Source organism: Kogia breviceps, chromosome 11 (assembly GCF_026419965.1).
Source record: "Kogia breviceps isolate mKogBre1 chromosome 11, mKogBre1 haplotype 1, whole genome shotgun sequence".
NCBI classification, from domain to species: Eukaryota; Metazoa; Chordata; class Mammalia; order Artiodactyla; family Physeteridae; genus Kogia; species Kogia breviceps.
Genome location: NC_081320.1, coordinates 44,000,855 through 44,019,746, shown reverse-complemented (window position 1 = coordinate 44,019,746; position 18,892 = coordinate 44,000,855). Strand labels below are relative to the sequence as shown.

At 39.3% G+C, this 18,892-nt stretch overlaps 2 protein-coding genes across 4 annotated transcripts in view; one reads left to right on the top strand and one right to left on the bottom strand.

The window, feature by feature from the left end:
• Positions 1-8,847, top strand: part of PCYOX1 (prenylcysteine oxidase 1) — a 23,552-nt gene extending 14,705 nt beyond the window's left edge. Inside the window, exons 4-6 of the mRNA XM_059079814.2 lie at positions 4,295-4,506; positions 4,859-5,011; positions 5,525-8,847. Of these exons, the coding sequence (XP_058935797.1) occupies positions 4,295-4,506; positions 4,859-5,011; positions 5,525-6,183 (1,024 nt within the window). The 3' untranslated portion in view covers positions 6,184-8,847. The remainder of the gene's footprint in view (positions 1-4,294; positions 4,507-4,858; positions 5,012-5,524) is intronic.
• Positions 8,013-18,892, bottom strand: SNRPG (small nuclear ribonucleoprotein polypeptide G). 3 transcript variants are annotated; one of them, XR_009338288.2, is made up of 5 exons: positions 18,758-18,886; positions 15,937-15,959; positions 14,919-15,043; positions 13,588-13,684; positions 9,822-9,907 (listed from the first exon to the last, which is right to left on the bottom strand). XR_009338288.2 is itself a non-coding variant. In XM_059079849.2 (4 exons), the coding sequence occupies exons 1-4, from the start codon at positions 18,787-18,789 to the stop codon at positions 9,857-9,859; spliced, it is 231 nt and encodes a 76-aa protein (XP_058935832.1). In that variant the 5' UTR covers positions 18,790-18,892; the 3' UTR covers positions 8,013-9,856. The 3 variants fall into 3 exon arrangements, 2 of the variants coding, with proteins under 2 accessions (XP_058935832.1, XP_066863543.1); XM_059079849.2 differs by lacking the exon at positions 13,588-13,684 and having other exon boundaries at positions 8,013-9,907; positions 18,758-18,892; XM_067007442.1 differs by lacking the exons at positions 9,822-9,907; positions 13,588-13,684 and adding an exon at positions 10,027-11,910.

Sequence of the window (18,892 nt, the reverse complement as noted above, 5' to 3'; positions counted from 1 at the left end):
TTTCATTCGCCACTATTAAAAAAAAAAATCTTTTGGTAAACCTCTTATTAGCCCCAGTTGGTATCACAGCCTCAGGCAGCTGATGTTAAATTGCCACTGATGTTTTTGACAGATGCACTCAGGATGGGCTGTTTGTACAGAGCGAGCTCTGAATCAGGTCAAAAAAGACAAGCCCTAATCTAAAAAATACAACAAACTAGTGAAAATAATGAAAAGAAACAGACTCACAGATACAGAGAACAAACTAATGGTTACCAGTTGTGGGGGGAATACAGGGGTGGGGGACTGGGAGGTACAAACTATTGGGTGTAAGATAGGCTACACGATGTATTGTGCAACTTGGGGAATATAGCCAATATTTTGTAGTAACTGTAAATGGAGTATATCCTTTAAAAATTGTATTTAAAAAAAACAAAAGGACAATCTCTGAGGATAAAGCTTTTGAGTGAGTTGCCAGATAGGGCAAAAGTGGCACTTCTCTGGGAATGGGAATTTTGGGATGCTCCAAGCCTGTTTTATCCCCTCCTGTGGCTGCCAGCTTGCTGATTTCACAGGGATTGTAGTTGCAAGGCTGCTGATTTTGAAGGCTACCTTGTTGCTAGCAAGAGGGGAATGGGAATAGGGGAAGTTAAAATACCACAAGGCTCACTTGTTCTTACAGACATTCAGCCATTTTTCTTGAATAAATTCTCCTGGGATTTTGTTTATTTCCAGAGCTCTGAAAAAGTTGATGTTGACAATATTTGTCAGTGTTCTCACTGCTTTTATGTAGGGGCAGATTTTTTAAGGTCCTTACTCAATTATTGTAGAAGTGCTTCATCCCACCTTCACTACTTTTTTCTGTCTGTGCCTCTACCTGTTCTCCTGGATCTCTCTGCTTCAGCTGCAGTACCAGGCATGCTGCTGTCATAAGGCCTTTGCACTGCTCTTACCTCTGTCTGAAATTCCCCCCCTCCACTCCCATCCCTGCAAGACTTGTATCCTCACCTCCTTTGGGTGTTTGCTGATGGATCACCTTCTTAGTGAGTCTTTCCTTGGCTACTTATTTTTTTGTATCATCTTATTTAGAGTTGCAACCCTGTCAGCTCCAAGCATTTCCAATCTTACTTTTTTCTTTTAATTTTAATTTATTTGTTTTTGGCTGCATCGGGTCTTCGTTGCTGCACATGGGCTTTCTCTAGTTGAGTTGAGTGGGGGCTACTCTTTGTTGTGGTGCATGGGCTTCTCATCACGGTGGCTTCTCTTGTTGAGGAGCATGGGCTCTAGGCACGCGGGTGTCAGTCGTTGTGGTGCACAGGCTTAGTTGCTCCTTAGCATTTGGATCTCCCCAGACCAGTGCTCGAACCTGTGTCCCATGCATTGGCAGGTGGATTCTTAACCACTGTGCCACCAGGGGAGCCCTCCAATCTTACTTTTGATTTACTTTTCTCCTTGATAATTATCATCCTCTAAACTGTCATATAATTTGCTTACATTTCTTTATTTATTTTATTGCCCATTTCCCCATCTAGAACAAAAGCTCCATTAGAGCAGGGACTTTTTTCTGTGTTGTACTGACTTCTGCATCCTTAGCATGTAGAACAGTGTCTGACTCAAAGTTGATGCTCCATAAATATTTGTTGCATGATTAAATGAATGAATGAGTGAATAAATGGGTAGGGGTTATACAAGTGTAGCTTAAAAAAAAGAAGTTTGTGTAAGCAATCTGATTAGCAGATACTACTAGTTATGTCTCACTTTTTAGTAAATAGGCATTCTTTTTTTCTTAAATTTATTTATTTCATATATTATTTATTTTTGGCCGTGTTGGGTCTTCGTTGCTGTATGCGGGCTTTTCTCTAGTTGGGGCGAGTGGGGGCTACTCTTCGTTGTTGTGCGCAGGCTTCTCATTGCGGTGGCTTCTCTTGTTGCGGAGCACAGGCTCTAGGTGCGCAAGCTTCAGTAGTTGTGGCTCGCGGGCTCTAGAACGCAGGCTCAGTAGTTATGGTGCACAGGCATAGCTGCTCTGCGGCATGTGGGATCTTCCTGGACCACGGCTGGAACCCGTGTCCCCTGCATTGGCAGGCGGATTCTTAACCACTGCACCACCAGGGAAGCCTGTAAATAGGCATTCTAATGCAGGGGTCTCCAACCCCTGGGCCTCGGAACCGGGCCGCACAGCAGGAGGTGAGCGGGGATGGGGGTGTGGGGGGGTGGCGGGGGGGTGGGCTGGGCAAACGAGCGAAGCTTCATCTGCCGCTCCCCATTGCTCGCATTACCACCTGAACCATCCCCCCTGCCCTGTCCGTGGAAAAATTGTCTTCCATGGCACTGGTCCCTGGTGCCGAAAAGGTTGGGGACCGCTGTAATGCAACTAGTATTGTAAAGCAGTTACAGTGCTCAGTGTTTATACGGTATATATTGTCTCATGTCACCCTCTATGAGGGCTTTACTTAGGAGGCTTGTTTGAGTGGGGTTGCGGCTCAGGTGGGAGGAGGCAGGGAATAATTTTTTTATAACATCATATTTAAGTTATTTAATTGGCTACTATTTGTCATGCTGACCATTAGCAAAAGATTGCTCTTCATTTTATGAGGTATTCAGTGTATTATTTTTCTGAAGAACTCAGTGTTTTCATCTTACTTTTTCCAACTTCCTAGGGACTACAAGCCAAACAGTATGGGCTGGAAGGAATTATCTTAATTTCTCAGTTTTGTCACTGAGAATTTTTCCACAAAAATATATTCAACATTTTGTATACTACATTGTTAGACAGTAGGTAATGTTGAAATGGATATGACATTATCTCTGCTCTTTAAAAAAATTATAGATTATTTTGAGAGGAGAAATTTGATGTAAAAACTCTTCTCTGATCACTGGTAGAGATCTTTCCTTGGCACTTATTTCTTCCTTTGCTTCATACACTTATCTGTGCACATGCCAGAGTACCTGTTCCTAACTGTGTAAGTTCCTTGAGAGAAAGAAACCATGTCTTCCTCATTTTTGTATCACTTGCAACCTGAAAAAATATGTATTGAATTATTGCATGAACTAATTTATGTGAACATTTTTTCAAGTCTCTAAAGTGCAAAGAATGTCAGGTGATAGTTTCTAAAAATTAAATAATTCGAAGTAGTATCTTAAGTGCTGAGCGTGAGTGCTAAGTTTTATGGGACTTTTGGAGGTGATGACATCACTGTGGACTGGGAAGTTGGGTAAGACTTTGCAAAGGGTTTGGGATTCAGGCTCTGAAGGAAAGTGTAGCTAGTTGTTCTATGGTTAGGGATGGGAAGTGTATTCCAGATGGAGGGAAGAGGTAGTGCAGTGTTTGGGAGCAATATCAAGAGCATATTTGGAGAGCAGTGAATGAATGGGTCAGCTGTATTCAAGTGGAAGATTGTGTGTGTGTGTGTGTGTGTTCGTGTGTGTGTGTGTGTGTGTGTGTGTCTGAAGGCAGAGGGGGATAGTGGTTCTTGAGCCTTCTACTTGCCATGTGACTTTTAGACAAGTTCTTTAACTTCTGCTTTGTTTCTTTATCTGCAATTGAGCAAAGGAGTTAGACTTGATGAGTTTGGCTCTAAAAATCCATGATTTTTTTTTAAATGTCAGAACTTTAGTAAGTAACAGTAATACGCAAGATGTTTTTTGATTAAGTGGATGGATGACAAAATAAGGGTATTTTAGTACATCTGGGAGATTCATAAATGTTTCAAAGAAGAGAAACTAGAGGCGGGTAGATCAGTTATTCATTTTAGTAGTTTGACTATAAATCCTCACTTAAGATCAGGGAGATGAGAATGAAGTAACAGGAGAGATGTTAGAAAGATTGATAAGGTTTCCTTCTTAGGTGGGAGAAGCAGAGAGAAGTGAAATGTTTAAATTTGAAACTAAATGAACTGAGAATGACATGTAGGATGTTGGGAGTAACTCGTTATTTTTGGTTGTGGGAGGAGAGAGGATCAAGTCTAATGGAAAGGTAAAGTTTAACTTTAGGCATGTCTATGTGTGCTCGAGATAAGATGAATAAGACATATCTGCTTCTTGAAAGGTGCTCCCAGTGACCATATTAATGCAGAAGAGTGTATATAAGGGACAGTGGACTTCCCCCAGAGGAGGCGGAGGGAGAGAGAGGCCAAGAACCTCTGGGATACCTGGGGCAGATGGTGACTGAGGTGCATCTCACAGGATAGGTAGGGACTCATCAGAAGGACACATGAAAGTCACTTTGAGTCTTAGAATGCTTTTTTCCTTCTTTATGTGTACCCTTCCCCCATCGTGTTTGGTGTTTAATGGCTACTTCTTTTCTGTTCAAAAGGATCTACCGCTACCAATCTCACGACTATGCCTTCAGTAGCGTAGAAAAGTTACTGCATTCCCTAGGAGGGGACGACTACCTTGGATTATTTAACCGATCACTTCTTGAAACCTTGCAGAAAGCAGGCTTTTCTGAGAAGTTCCTCGATGAAATTATTACTCCTGTCATGAGGATCAATTATGGCCAAACCATGAACATCAATGGCTTTGTAGGTAAGTCAGGGCTTGGAATAGTTATGGACATTAGTTTACAGAGTGGTTTACCTGATGCTATGGTGGCTCCTTACTTTAGGACATGATTTGGAGAAGACTTTCTTTGTGAAACCTCAGACACAATTAAAATGTTGGCAAAATTGTGTATATGTAAATGTGCATTTCTATGGGAACAGAGTCTTCAGCTTTTATTAGTTGAATGCTTCTCATCTGGGGGAGATTTTGCTCCCAGAGCCATTTGGCAATGTCTAAAGACATTTGGAGCAGGGCTCAGCTAATTGGGAAGGGAGAGTGGTTAGAGGGCCACTTACAGAGTTAGAATTAAAACACATTTTCTTCTTACCATTGACAGGGGCAGTGTCAATGTCCTGTACTGATCCTGGCCTTTGGGCAGTAAAAGGTGGCAATAAACTTGTTTGCTCACGGCTCCTTCAGGCTTCCAAAAGCAATCTTATATCTGGCTCAGTAATGTCCATAGAGGAGAAAACAAGGACCAAGCAGACAGGTAAACTTGAACTTCTATTTTATTGTTCCAAATTTTCCCTGCAGAAAGTAATTGCTCAGGGAGAAAAACCTCTTTCTCCATCTCTCACTCAGTTCCAAATGATGGAATTTTAGTTTCCCGACCAGGGATTGAACCTGCACCCCCTGCACTGGATGGCCAGGGAAGTCCCAAATGATGGAATTTTAAATTGGGGGTGTTGTATGTCATGTAGAAATATTCACAGATGTGCTCAAGTACAGCAGCATGACTCTTTGGATTTAAAAAACAATTTCATCCTCAAAAGTAAAAATTTCATATTTTGTACTTATTGACAAGATTTTATTTCCATTCCAAGTAGGAAATTGGCCTCATGGTAATATAAATGCAAGGGATAATTATCTTAAGGGATAAAACTTGTTTAATTCCTTAGAATTGTAGAGAAACTATTAAGAAGGTATAGAATTATTTTTAGAAGGTATAAAATATAGTATGTTAGAAACATTAAAAAAATGTATGCTTCCTTATTTCCTCTAGGAAATCCCACAAAGGTGTATGAAGCGGTCTACCAAACCGGATCTGAGACCCATTCAGACTTCTATGACATCGTCCTGGTGGCCACTCCATTGAATCGAAAAATGTCCAATATAACTTTTCTCAACTTTGATCCTCCAGTTGAGGAATTCCATCAATACTACGAACCTTTAGTGACAACTTTAATTAAGGGGCAGTTGAATTCAACTGTCTTTACCTCTAGAGCCTTAGATGAGTTTGATCTCACTACAATCTTAACCACTGATAATCCAGATTTGTTCATTAACAGCATTGGGTTTGTGTCCTCTGTAGAAGAAAATAATAATCCTCAGCCAAAAGTGGATAGGGCACACGTTTGGAAGATCTTTTCCGCAGGACCTCTTACTAAAGAACAAATTTTAAAGCTCTTTGTGTCCTATGATTATGCTGTGAAGCGGTCATGGCTTGCATACCCTCATTATACGCCTCCGGAGAAATGCCCTTCCATCATACTTCACGATCGACTTTATTACCTCAACGGCATGGAGGTTGCAGCAAGTGCCATGGAAATGAGTGCTGTTGCAGGCTACAATGCTGCTCTCCTCGCCTATCACCGCTGGAATGGGCACACACACATGATTGACCAAGAGGACTTATATGAGAAACTTAAAACTGAACTATGAAATAACCACTATTTCTTTTTTCCCCCTCCTGGTTCCAAATGGAATTAGCACTGGCAAAAAAGAACACAGTCTGAGCAGAGATGATTTTGAATCAGATATTTTGCTGTTATCATTGTTTAACAAAAGTAATCCCAGTGAATCACGAGATATACAAGGTTCTAATTAAGCATGAAGGCATAACTATTGCATCTCCAAAATTTATTCTTTCTTTAATATCCATCAGCAGTGTTTCCCAAAATTCTCTGATCATAAGAATCATCTGGAGTTTGTTAAACATACAGATTCTCTAGCTCCTGTGGAGATTCTGATTTAATAGGTCTGGGGTGGGGCCCTGGATTTTGAACCAAACCTTAAAGCATTTTAAGCTGAGCACTTGAGGAAGATTTATCTTTTAGTTCGGGACTAGTTCATTTGTGCTTCGCAGCTGGATGTGATCTTCAGTCAGATACAACTACTATGGGAGCTGGTATCTTATGCCTGGCTTTAGAAATTTTTATTTTTCAACGTACATATGCCCATGCTTGAAGCCTTGACTTTCAGAATGTTCCTTTCATTGCTTCCGTCTCTATTTCATTAGGGGTGAAATTCAGAAGTCTTAGTTTAGTATACATTTAAGATGTCATACCAAAATCTAAAGTAAAATGAAAAGTACAGGCTATTGATTTAAGAAATTGGCCTTCTATTATCAAACCCTCACCTGAGGAGCTTTTAAAAATAGTGATAGAGCTCCACAACAGAGATTTTGATTTAGTTGAGGATAGGACCTCAGGTTTTTGCAGCTTTGGAAAGTTCCTAATGTGCATCCTGGGTTGAGATTCACTGATGGTGGCGGTTTATGATGTTTCCCAAGGGTTTTTAGTGCCTTAAAAGTCCCAAGAAACCCAATCCATTATCAAAGCGGGTCCATGTTGCAAAGAATGATTTCTCTCAGTGAGAACTCTAGTAATCTTGATAGTAAGATGCATTGACAGTCTCACAGCAGAGGCAACTTAGATCAGTCCAGAGCAGTTGGCACTAGAGTAGGATATTCAGCAAGACATCTTGCTTGATCAGATCCAGTGTAATGTTCAAACTGTTAAATGCTTCTAAAGGTACTGTAGCCTTTTGGTTGAGAAATTGGTTGCTGAAATCTTTTGAGGCCCTGGTTCTGAGCCTCAGCTGTACATTGGAATCACCTGTAGGAGTGCTTCCTAAATGATTCTAATATGTAGTCAAACTTGAGAACCAGTTCTCCATCTGTACGAAGATCATGAGTGACTGTCCTTATAGTCACTGGGAGGACAGGGCAAGTAAAAGCTTGTGAATTGTAAAAGTAACTGCAACCAAGTTAACATGCATTGTTTAAAAAAAAAAAGTCCTCCAGATTATAGCAAAAAAGAGAACATTGATTCTTAAAACAATTTCTTCTCTATTACAATTGTGAATAATATGCTGATAAAACTGCCAAGATATATTTGATGTAGAGGCAGGAATTAAATTTATAGTTTGTCAAAGGGTCAGCTTTTTACTATTTTTATTCTTAACAAGTATGTTGAGACATTTTTTCCTTTTGTGGTTTTAATGAAGACAGTTATGTAGAGAGTGTAATACTATTATGTATATGCTAAAAGTGGGTGACTACTAATGAGGTAATTTAATTTCTATCACTTTTAGACTTGTTTTGCGATAGGATATATTTTTACTTAGAACACCAATTTAAAAGGTTGCTGTTATAGCAAACCCAACTCTGTTTTCCAACAAGGCATCTGAAGTTGTTTCCTCAAAGAGCAAAACAGCTTATCCATATGTCAAGCATATTAGTATTAATGCAATTACAGTATTAAAAAAACTTTTAATTGGAAGAAAAATCCTATCAGGGCCCATTATTCCAGGAGGCCGCTCAAATCATCTTTTTACAGAAGAGACTGGTAAAAATTATGCAAGGGCTGAATGAAGGCCAAGTTCTGCTCCAGTGGTTCTCCAACTTGAGTGTGCATTATAATCAACTGGAAGGCTTGTTAAACCATTGCTGGGCCTCAGCCCCAGAATTTGTTTCAGTAGGTTTGGAGTGGCATATGAAAGACTGCATTTCTGTTATGTTCCTAGGTGACGCTACTGGTCTAGGAACCACACTTAGAGAACCAGTTCAACAATTCAGCTCTACGTGGCTGCAAAAATCACAAGCTTGTCGACATTGGTGAAGAATTAAAAAGAGAATGGAAAAATAAAAATGTATTGGCCTTCGTTAGTTTGATCCCTCTCGCTATTCTTTTGCTGTAAACATTTCCTATAAATAGGAAATACCACTTTACATACACATAAGCCACCCATTTTATTATACTTTACAAGTACCTCACACGCTCAGTGTGTACACCCCTCTCCAGCTTTAAAGCGATTCATGATTTGTAGGCTTTTTATCAGATCACAAAAAAAAGCTTAAGCATTTGCTTGATAGGTTTCTTAAAGTTAGGTTTATGATACAACCATCTGTAAAATATCTCATTTGTTTGTGAACCATAAAATTTATGAACTAGGTGAATATATCATGGGCAGTGTTTATCACTATCTTCTACTCCACAAAGAAGAACCACAATGCACTGGAATGTTTTTCTCTGGAATTGTATTTCTACTCGTTTTCAAAAAAATTTCCCACGTTATGTTCAAAATAAAACCATGATATCATGACTTCCTGTGTTTTACTTCTGTTGTACTATATGGTTGACCCTTCAACAATGTGGGGGGTAGGGACGCCGACCCCCGAGCAGCCAAAAATCTGCATGTAACTTACAGTCAGCCCTCTGCACATATGGTTCCTCCATCCAGTTCAGAATCCGTGGATTCAAACCACCGTGGATGGTGTAGCACTGTAGTATTAGTAAATTATTTACTAATAATCCAAAATTATTTTGGAAAAAATCTGTATAGAAGTGGGCCTGTACAGTTCAAACCTGTGTTGTTTGAGCAAAACCGTACTTGGTATGTGAACGTATGTGAAAAAGAGTCCGTCAAAGTTATGGCAAGAACTTTGAAAATTACAGTTAATGTTTCAGACGAAACCCACTCAGGCTTGCAGCTTCTTTCTCTCTGTTCAGTGGTAAAAGATACAGAAAATGGGCATTCATGCCAATGTTTCATATTTAATAAGATTCTTGTATTTTAATGCATTAAAAACCTCAGGGACTTCCAGTGGATGAGCATCCGCCTGCTAATGCAGGGGACACGGGTTCGATCCCTGGTCCGGGAAGATCTCACATGCCGTAGAGCTAGGCCCGTGTGCCACAACTACTGAAGCCCAAGCATCTAGAGCCTGTGCTCTGCAACGAGAGAAGCCAACATAATGAGAAGCCCGTGCACTGCAACGAAGAGTAGCCCCTGCTCAATGCAACTAGAGAAAGCCCGCGTGCAACTACAAAGACCTAGCATGGCCAAAAAACCCCCCCAAAATACAGAAAAAACAAAAAACAACACCCGTGAACAAATCAGTCACAACCAGGAACATGTCATGATAGAAAAAAATCAGAATAAGAGCAAATCTATGTTCAGAACAGCTGAGAAAGCATTTTTGACTATTACAGAAGTTTATTTAACAAAAAAGTTCAGTAAGAAAATGTACACGACCCAATTTTCATCGTAGTAAAATGTGGAGAGGGGACATGTGGAAGCAGTTGATTTCTCTGGTGAAGACAGCCACTGTTCATACTCGTTCCAAAGCTTCTAACATGATGATACTATTTCCTCGTATTACCTAAGAAAGAGAAAAAGAATTTGAAAAGAACACCATTCATTTAACAGACGTATCAATGATGATTAAAATGATTTGATTTCATCAAATCATGAATGGTTTTTCAGTTATTAAATGTCAGTTTGTGAGGCTTTTTTCCTGGTCACAGGAACGCAAAATAATTCCAGTTTTTTAATAATAACATGAAGCCACTAAGCCCTTCATAATGAGATGCACATCTAGATCGAAGGCTAACAAGTACCTTTTTGAGACCAGTCTCCAATGACCCATTTCACTTAAACTGCAGGACTCAAATGAACATGCCCATCCCTGCCCCTAAGGGATCCATAAGTTAGTGGGAAAAATAGGTACAGTAGAATACATCAGTCAGTTTAGGGGTTTAAGATCACTGAGGGAACAAACCAGGATGGAAGTTGGAAAAAGTAGGATTTCTGAAGATGACATTTTAGCTGGGTCTTGAAAATTGGGTACAATTTTGACAGGAAGATAGGAAATTCTAGACAGAACTGAGATGAAAAAGTGTTAAGGGGATAAGGAAAAATCTAATCTGAATAAAGTAAATGGTTATGAAAGGAAGTGGTAAACAAAGACAGTTCGCACCTAATCTTAGAAGGCCTCAAACACCAATCTTAAAAGTGTTTGGAAAGCATCATGAAACCAACAATGAACCAGTGACAGTTTCAGAGCTGGGGGAATGACCACTGTTTTGGCAAAAGCGTATGTAAGACAATGGGGGTGGGGGAGACTTAGAGGCAGGAAGGAAAGTTATAAAGAAAAAGCCCCAGGGGCACAGTGCCTGATATAGTAGCCATTCTATAAGAGATAAGCCAGGATACTCATGACAGCATAGGTGAAATGGCTGGTAATGGCTGGTAAAGAGGGATAGAAAAATAAATCAAACTGGAAGGGGACTATGAAAATAAGGAGCCCCTGGAGGACTGTAGGTAATGCAATCACAGATCAGTTCAAGTAGAGCTGGATAGGTGAAAAGGACAGGAGTGGGATGAGGGATGTGGAACGATTATTAGAAATGGAGGCATTCTGAGTAAGATCAAAGTGGAGCTACGCTTGTAGGCAGGTGGTGTAAAAATAGCTGTAACCTGTTCTTTTCTCCTCTCATTCTACTTGCTTTATTTATTACATACACTATTATTTACTATCTTTCTCACTCCAGTGTCATTTCTATGAGGCAGGGAGTTTGCTTGGTGCACCATCCCCAGTGCCTAAGCTGTGGCAGACACACAAAAGATTCAGTAAGGACTGTTAAGTAAACAAATGAGCCTCCATGTGATTACCGCAGCTGACAGACTGGAAAGGAACATGACAGGTGGGAAAGTGTCTTGGAGCCTGGCAGAGACAAACAGCAATGAGTATGTACGGTGAGAAGGTGGCAAAGAATTAAAGAGCTGCGTTAAAGAGAACAAGGCCCTGAAAATGTCAATGGGGATTGAAGGAAACTACAGACTCTTTACTCTTCTTACAAGTTAGGAAAAGAAGCAAGCTAAACATGATTACCTAGTCCTCAAGAGTTTTAAACTGCTGGCTTATTTGCAACAGATGATGAACATCACATCTCATTGATAAAAGCATGAAAAACAAGTAGGCTTCTTTCCTAGCTCCCTCCTAAATTTGTCCCTTTCTGACACTTTCCCTAGACATGGAGGGTGGTGGAGAGAAGTTATTTCAGGTAACTAAGATTTTCAGATCTGCGGGCTTTTCCCTTTTGCCATCATTAAAAAACAAAACCACTACTTTCATCAACATTTTCTAAAATGGTATCATACACTTCTTTGCCTTCTCATATAATACACAGTTAAGGTTTGTCGTGAACACCTCTGTTGTGCAGTGCTCTACCTCTTTTCCCACTGTGCTCGAGGCCCCATTCTCCAAATCAAACTGGAACCATCAGGTCCCGAATTCCATATTGCTCCTTCGTTGGGCTTCACTACTAAGTTTTGGCAAAGTGTTGCTCAGGCTTTTAAAGTCTCTTGCAAGGGCACAACTGCCTAATAAAGAATACAAACATAATATGGAGCTACAGAAGCACAAAGCCTGATCACCTGAAATATGTAGCATCAAAAAAAAGACAATTTTTACTACATTCTTAGGGGAACCTTGGAGTGGAGTAGAATCTTTAGGAAATAAGACAGAGTTGACTGCTACTGACTACTCTGGGGATGTCTCAAAAGATAAGAGGCTAGTCGAGCCATTGTTATGTAATTATCCACCTGACAGATCCCCCAAACAAATTACCCCACCCCCTTCAGAATACACACATTCTTAATACTCTTCTTAATTTAATACTGTTAAGTAATTTCAATGGCCTCAATGGGTCACTGATTGGACAAGGGAATAATGACGCCAACGTAACTGTCTCCTTAGCCAAACAACTTATGAAAAAACAAAACTGTAACTTGTTTCCCCTCTTTTCCTTAGAAAAGCCATCCTTCCATTTTCTTTAGACTGTTTTTTAAATTAAAGACAATTGATATATTATCATTATTTCATTTTCAAAGTGAACTCAGCCAGAAGAATTAGCACCTACTAACCTAAGAGTTTAATTTTTAGTCACACAACACCCATCAGAGGTGGAGTAGCAGACTGCCTAACCCGGTTAAGTAGGTGCTCATTATTTGAACGACTTGGGAGGACACTGCTTTTAACCAATTTCCGTGTAAAGAAAATTAAGCCCATCAAAATTTAAGGAGAACATTACGAGAAAGATCCATGATCTAGGCTCAATTCCTTCTCTGATAAAAATTCCGCGAAGTGCCACACATTCTCTAAAAAGTTATCTTCCCAAGTTAAGAACTTTAAATTTATTTTTATTTATTTATTTATTTTTGGCTGTGTTGGGTCTTCGTTTCTGTGCGAGGGCTTTCTCTAGTTGAGGCGAGCAGGGGCCACTCTTCATCACGGTGTGCGAGCCTCTCACTGTCGCAGCCTCTCTTGTTGCGGAGCACAGGCTCCAGACGCGCAGGCTCAGTAGTTGTGGCTCACGGGCCCAGCTGCCCTGTGGCATGTGGGATCTTCCCGGACCAGGGCTCAGAACCCGTGTCCCCTGCATTGGCAGGTGGATTCTTAACCAGTGCGCCACCAGGGAAGCCCCCCCAACAAGTTAAGAACTTTAGATGTCAATTCCTCCTTGAATCCTTTTTAAGCAAATTTGTTGAGATATGAACTAAAATCCTAATCTACCCTCTATTAGAATGAAGATTTCCTTATCTGTAAAAGGAATGGGTAGGGGGAAATCTTGGGGTATTTTTAAAACTGTTTTTATAAGAAACTGCTGCTAATAATTTGCCCATACTTTTATTCATTTTTAACAGAAGCTCAAGGAGACTGTACCTGGAAAGAAGGCAGGTTTACATGAAATGTGTGGGGATGGGTGGGGAGTCTCATAGCTAGAGATTCCAAGTTGTTTCTCTAACCCTGACTACTGATTTGCTTTTCAAAATACAGTAATGGAAATACACTTGAAATAAGCAATAACACAAGCCTTGGAAAGGGTGATTAAAAAATTACACCCTTTTACTGCTCAAACTTTAAAAAGTGAGGCAAAATCAAGGTTAATGATTAGGAACTCTTACCACCTCTTAGAGGTCTACATGCTCAATGATTTGCTAAAGCTAAGTTGTCTGTTTCGATTCACCTTGCCCAGGTAACTCAGACTGAACACTTACTGGGTATATTGTCCTGTGTTGGGCAGAGTGGAATTCAAAGTCTGGGTCTTGTTGACAAACATCAACAACTCTTCTTCAGTAGTCATACCACTATGGCCTATTGAATGCAGAAACGTTTGCTCCTATGATTAAGAAGTCAGCATCTGTTTTCCTCCTATTTTCTTCCATGTGAATGGCTATCATTGTATCCCTTGCAACTTTTACCTTGACTACTTTTTGAGTGTGATAAACCAGAAAATCTAGGTTAATTATATATAAAATTAAACCCCAAAAGTGTGATCTGTGACCTGGCAGATCTGCATCAAACGGGCACTTGTTAGAAATGCAAAATCTCAGGTTCCATCCCATACCTATTGAATTAGGACCTGCATTTTAAAAAGATTTTCTGGGAATTCATGGCATGTTAAAGCTTGATAAGCAGTAATCCTCACTGCACATTAAAATTACACAATATCTTTTAACAAATAAGAGAGCAGCACCCTTAGAGATAAAGTTTCAATTGCTTTGAGGTAGACTCTAGGCATAATTTTTGTTTGCTTGCTTTTAAAAAAACTCCTCAATGACTGATTGTAAATGCTCTCAATCACTGGTTAATCTTTGCCTTACATTAGAATCATCTGGGGAACTTAAAAAAAAATTTTATTGGAGTATAGTTGGTTTACAATGTTGTGTTAGTTTCTGCTGTACAGCAAAGTGAATCTATTATACATATACATATATCCAACTCTTTTTTAGATTCTTTTCCCATAGAGGCCATTACAGAGTATTGAGCTCCCTGTGCTGTAGAGTAGGTTCTCATTAGTTATCTATTTTACACAGTGCGGTATATATATCAATCCCAATCTCCCAAATCACCCCCGCCTGCCGGCCCCCGTAACCATAAATTTGTTCTCTACATCTTTGTCTCTATTTCTGCTTTGCAAATAAGTTCATCTGTACCATTTCATCCGGGGAACCTTAAAAAACTCTAGGCTGCATCCCAGACTAATTTGATTCTAAAATACAACTAAGATTGAGAACTACTGCTCTAATGAAGGAACAAGTATGGGTCTCTATTACAGAATAAAGCTCAAAAATGATTTCTAACAGCCATTTCAAGTCTAAGGACACCTCAGTGGGTTCTGCGTTAGATTCGGATCTAACCTACTGGTAACTGGGATATTATGACAGCTGAATAACTGTCATTAAGTTTAAAAGGGAGATGGAATGTCTAATCTTGCCTGAAATTTGCCTAACTTCAGTTTAACCCAAGAGTTTGACAGAAGGGACGTTAATGCTTATTCCAAAAGAAAAATGAAATCTCTTAAGAGAAATCTTGTGTCTTTACTTACCACCATTCCAATATTGTTCTGTTGCCCACTAGTTGCCATCTCCACACATTCATCTATCACAAGATTCATAAAGGGATCAAATCCCCTCAATATTCCTTGGACATGTCTGCCACCATTTAATTTCACTGTGTAAAGGGAAAAAGACATTTTAATAAAACCATTAATTATCAACTAAGCTATTCATTAAAAATTAAGTGAGATAGGGATTTCCCTGGTGGCGCAGCAGTTAAGACTCTGCGCTCCCAACGTAGGGGGCCCAGATTTGATCCCTGGTCAGGAAACCAGATTCCACGTGCATGCCATAACTAAGAGTTCGCCTGCCGCAACTATGGAGCCCGCCTGCTGCAACTAAAGACCCAGAGCAACCAAATAAATTATAAAAAAACAACTAGGTGAGATAAAACCCAGGTATTTGAGATGTATAATCTACTATCTTTACTATATGCCAAGCACTGGGCTAAACATTTTACATTTACTTCCACATTTAAACTTGTAAGAATCCTATAAAGTAGAATTATCCTGACTTTTTATGAAGGAACTGAAGTATAGCATTTTTAAGTAACTGGTTCAAGATTATACAGTTACTGTGGGGTACAGCTGGAATTCAAACTGAAGGCTGCTTGCCCCTAAAGCCATGGTCTTAACCCCTATATACTTCGAGTACTGTACAGGTTAGATTTTAGTCCTTGTCTATCATTTGTTTAAAGGAAAAATGTTAAGTTTTCAAATATAAAATAGAAAATACTGTTAATTTTATCAAAGTGAGAGACAGCTTATATGAAATAATGAAAAGTCTGAAGTATTGTGAAACTTCCTAAGTATCAGAAATTAAGTAAATAAGACTGTCTAGTTAGAATTTTGATAAACCTGCTTAATTAATGGATATGAATTAGAGGTTCTGTGTGCTTTGAATTTTTATAATGTTGCTCCTTCAAACATTATATACCACCAAGGCACATGTAAAAAGGAATTTAATATTAAAAAAAAACCCCGAAAATAAAAAACCAAAAAGACTTACACGATAACTTCTTGTCCATAAATCTGAAAAAGCAAAAGGGGTAAAGATTATGTAACTAATTAAAAAAATTTAAGCACAAGTAAGCACAAAAGTAGGTATAGTCAAGATAATCTGTTAAAATATACACAATAGGAATAATGAAATTTAAAAGAGTAAAAACTGTACTGTGGTAAAGGATGAGAGAGTGATGGGCTACCTCAGTTAGTACTTATACTAACCGAGCAATGTGATTTGGGAAGGGGAAGATAAACAAAAATGGAATGGATTTATAATATATTAATGTACATTAAATTGCATCTTTATACTGATGTGAATTACAAACCATTCTTGTTGTTCAATACTGACCTAACTTTCAATGACAGGATTTTACAACCATAACAGAAAAACAAAGATTTGGTTATATTTTTAGTTATTTCCAAAACCAAAGTTGTGAAGAAACCAGAAGGTAATCAAACTATACCCAATCCAATAGGTATTTTATTTTATATTTGAGACAATACGTAGTGTTGTTTTATTTAATATTAAACATCAATCTTAAGTGTTCAGGATAGTCTACAACACATAATTACGCTTTAGCAAAATAAATGCATATTTTGAAGTTTTAAATAATCTAAATTAAACAAGAAAATTCCATCCTAGCAGGGTAGTATGAGAATATGAAGCCATGTAGTCAAACCAGTTTTTACCTCTTCCCGTTATAGGCTAAAAAATATGAAATTTCATTCAATTTTAATATAAATCATGGGAGAATTCAAAGATAAATAAGAGAAAGGGCCTGACAGAAGGTGCCAGCTAGGTTTTTACAAATAAAAAATCCTATGATGGCTTTTATAAATTACATTCATACAAATTAATAATACGTATCAGCATTTAATAGATGGGGAACTGAGGCTCAGAAAGGTTAAGTAAAATTTCCAAAGTCACAGCAGTGAAAAAGTTTGAGCAAAATCAAATGGTTCAGTTTGGCTGGAGAACACAGCACTCAAATGTTAGTGTGTGTAATATTTGGTGCCTGGATTTCTGATGGAGGAACTTGAATGCTGGGTCAAGAAATCTGGACTTTGTTATGTATACAGCAATAAGTTATTGCAGCAGAACCAGCCAATGGCAAGACTACTGTGGCATGTGTAAGTCAAATCATTATGCTATACACCTTAAACTTACACAGTGCTGTATGTCAATTGTATTTCAAAAAAACTGGAAGAAAAAAAAAAAAAGACTACTCTGGCATTGACTTTTAAGAGCAGGATGAAGAATTTCGTTAGGCCAGGGTATCTCAACCTCAGCATACTGAAATCTGGGGCCCGATAATTCTGTTGTTGCATGATATCCAGTGCATTGTAGAAAGTTTTAGCAGCAACCCTGGCCTCTTCCTACTAGATGCTGATAGAACCAGACTCCCATACCCTCAGTTAAGAACCACTGAGTTATGCTAAACCAGGAGGATGGTATAAAAGTGTAAAAGATGGTTATTTGTGAGAAAGTAAAGGAAGAAAAAAATTAAAAATCATTTTGGAGGCAGACCTGCCAGGATTTCACAATTCATGAAATCTAGAGATAAGAAGAGAAGGGTATTAAAACTAGTTTCATCCTCTGAAATTGTCAAATAATGTCTTAAGAATCAAAAAGGAAACCTTACAAACAGAGAATGGTCCTCTGTTAAAAAATAATTACCATTTCACCAGTTCCTGATGAAGTCAGAGGACACGTAAGATTTTACCAGCTCACCAATAAAAGGATAACTTGGATAAGCATTTTCACGGCAATAATTTGTTTTTAATGTTAGGCTTATGATTTAATAATTATCTTAAATAACAGATCCAACTAAAATACACACAAGTTTTTGCACAAAAGATGGCTTCAATACAAATGTGCATTTAAGTGTAAAATCATTAAATGTGAACTTCTCCTTAAGTCTGACTTCTTTATGGGGCTGATAATAAATGAACTGTACACACGGCAGACCAGATGGCTGGCTGCCTCACAAACTGATCCCTGGACCAATTTTCCATCCTTTGTGCTATCCAACTACTACACCCAGAATTCCGGCATTACATAGTATAAACAAGACAGAGAAGTTACTTAGGAAGCATGGACCATGCTAAGTTCAGCCAAGAGTGTTTGAGGACGCCAAAACTTTAAAATGGGCCTTATCTAAAGTAGGAATACCTTACTTTGAGTTGACTTTACTGGGTTCAAACCCCACCCCCGCCCCCCAAACAACCTAGCCTTCTCTAATTAGAAAAAATGAATATTCTCACACAGCTCTGTTTACAGAGAAAGATATTACACGACACTCAAGTTTAACCTAAGAACAAGAAAACAAGAAAAAGGAATGTAATTTCTAAGTTAAAGCTCAAAGAAACAGCTACAAACACACTCTAAGATTAAGACGGCTTTTGATTCCTCAGATACTATCAAACACTTCCATTCCACCCATCATCTCCTTAGTTCCTTATAGAATTACTCTCCAGCCACCTTACGTAGAACACGATGCTACTCAAGATGTTCAACAAAGGGTGGCATTCGAGATCTTCAAGTAACGAGCGAGAGCGTGCGGAAGACGGGGCCTGGAGCTCGGGCCTGGGATGCAACTCGGCGGACGGAGGCGCCTTGCTGCCTCTGGTAACCTTGCCCACCGGGCCGAAATGCTACGTCTGAGCGGGTCTTAGGCCCCGAAGCGCGGGACACCGGCCCGGATCTCGGTGGCCACGGACCAAAAGACGCACGCCAGGCGCACTCTCGGGAATGGCGAAGGATCTAAGGAACCCGAGGCACACAAATAAGCTGCCATTTGGGCGCGGCCCTCACACATACTTACTTTTTCAACTCGGGAGGGTGAGCTTTGCTCATGATGCCTACTCGAGGAGCTCAAAGATGCCTCCAAACGGAACTCGAGTCGTCCTTCTTGCTCCAGCAGCAGGCCCGGCCCTTTGCGTCTGACGTCACTGATCCT

Bases quoted from the DNA above. Each gene is read 5' to 3' on its own strand.
- SNRPG (XM_059079849.2), bottom strand. From the start codon at position 18,789: ATGAGCAAAGCTCACCCTCCCGAGTTGAAAAA. The intron at 15,960-18,757 runs GTAAGTATGTGT...TTGCTTTTTCAG, and splicing joins CACCCTCCCGAGTTGAAAAA to ATTTATGGACAAGAAGTTAT. The intron at 9,908-14,918 runs GTAAGTAAAGAC...TCTCTTTCTTAG, and splicing joins AGAACAATATTGGAATGGTG to GTAATACGAGGAAATAGTAT.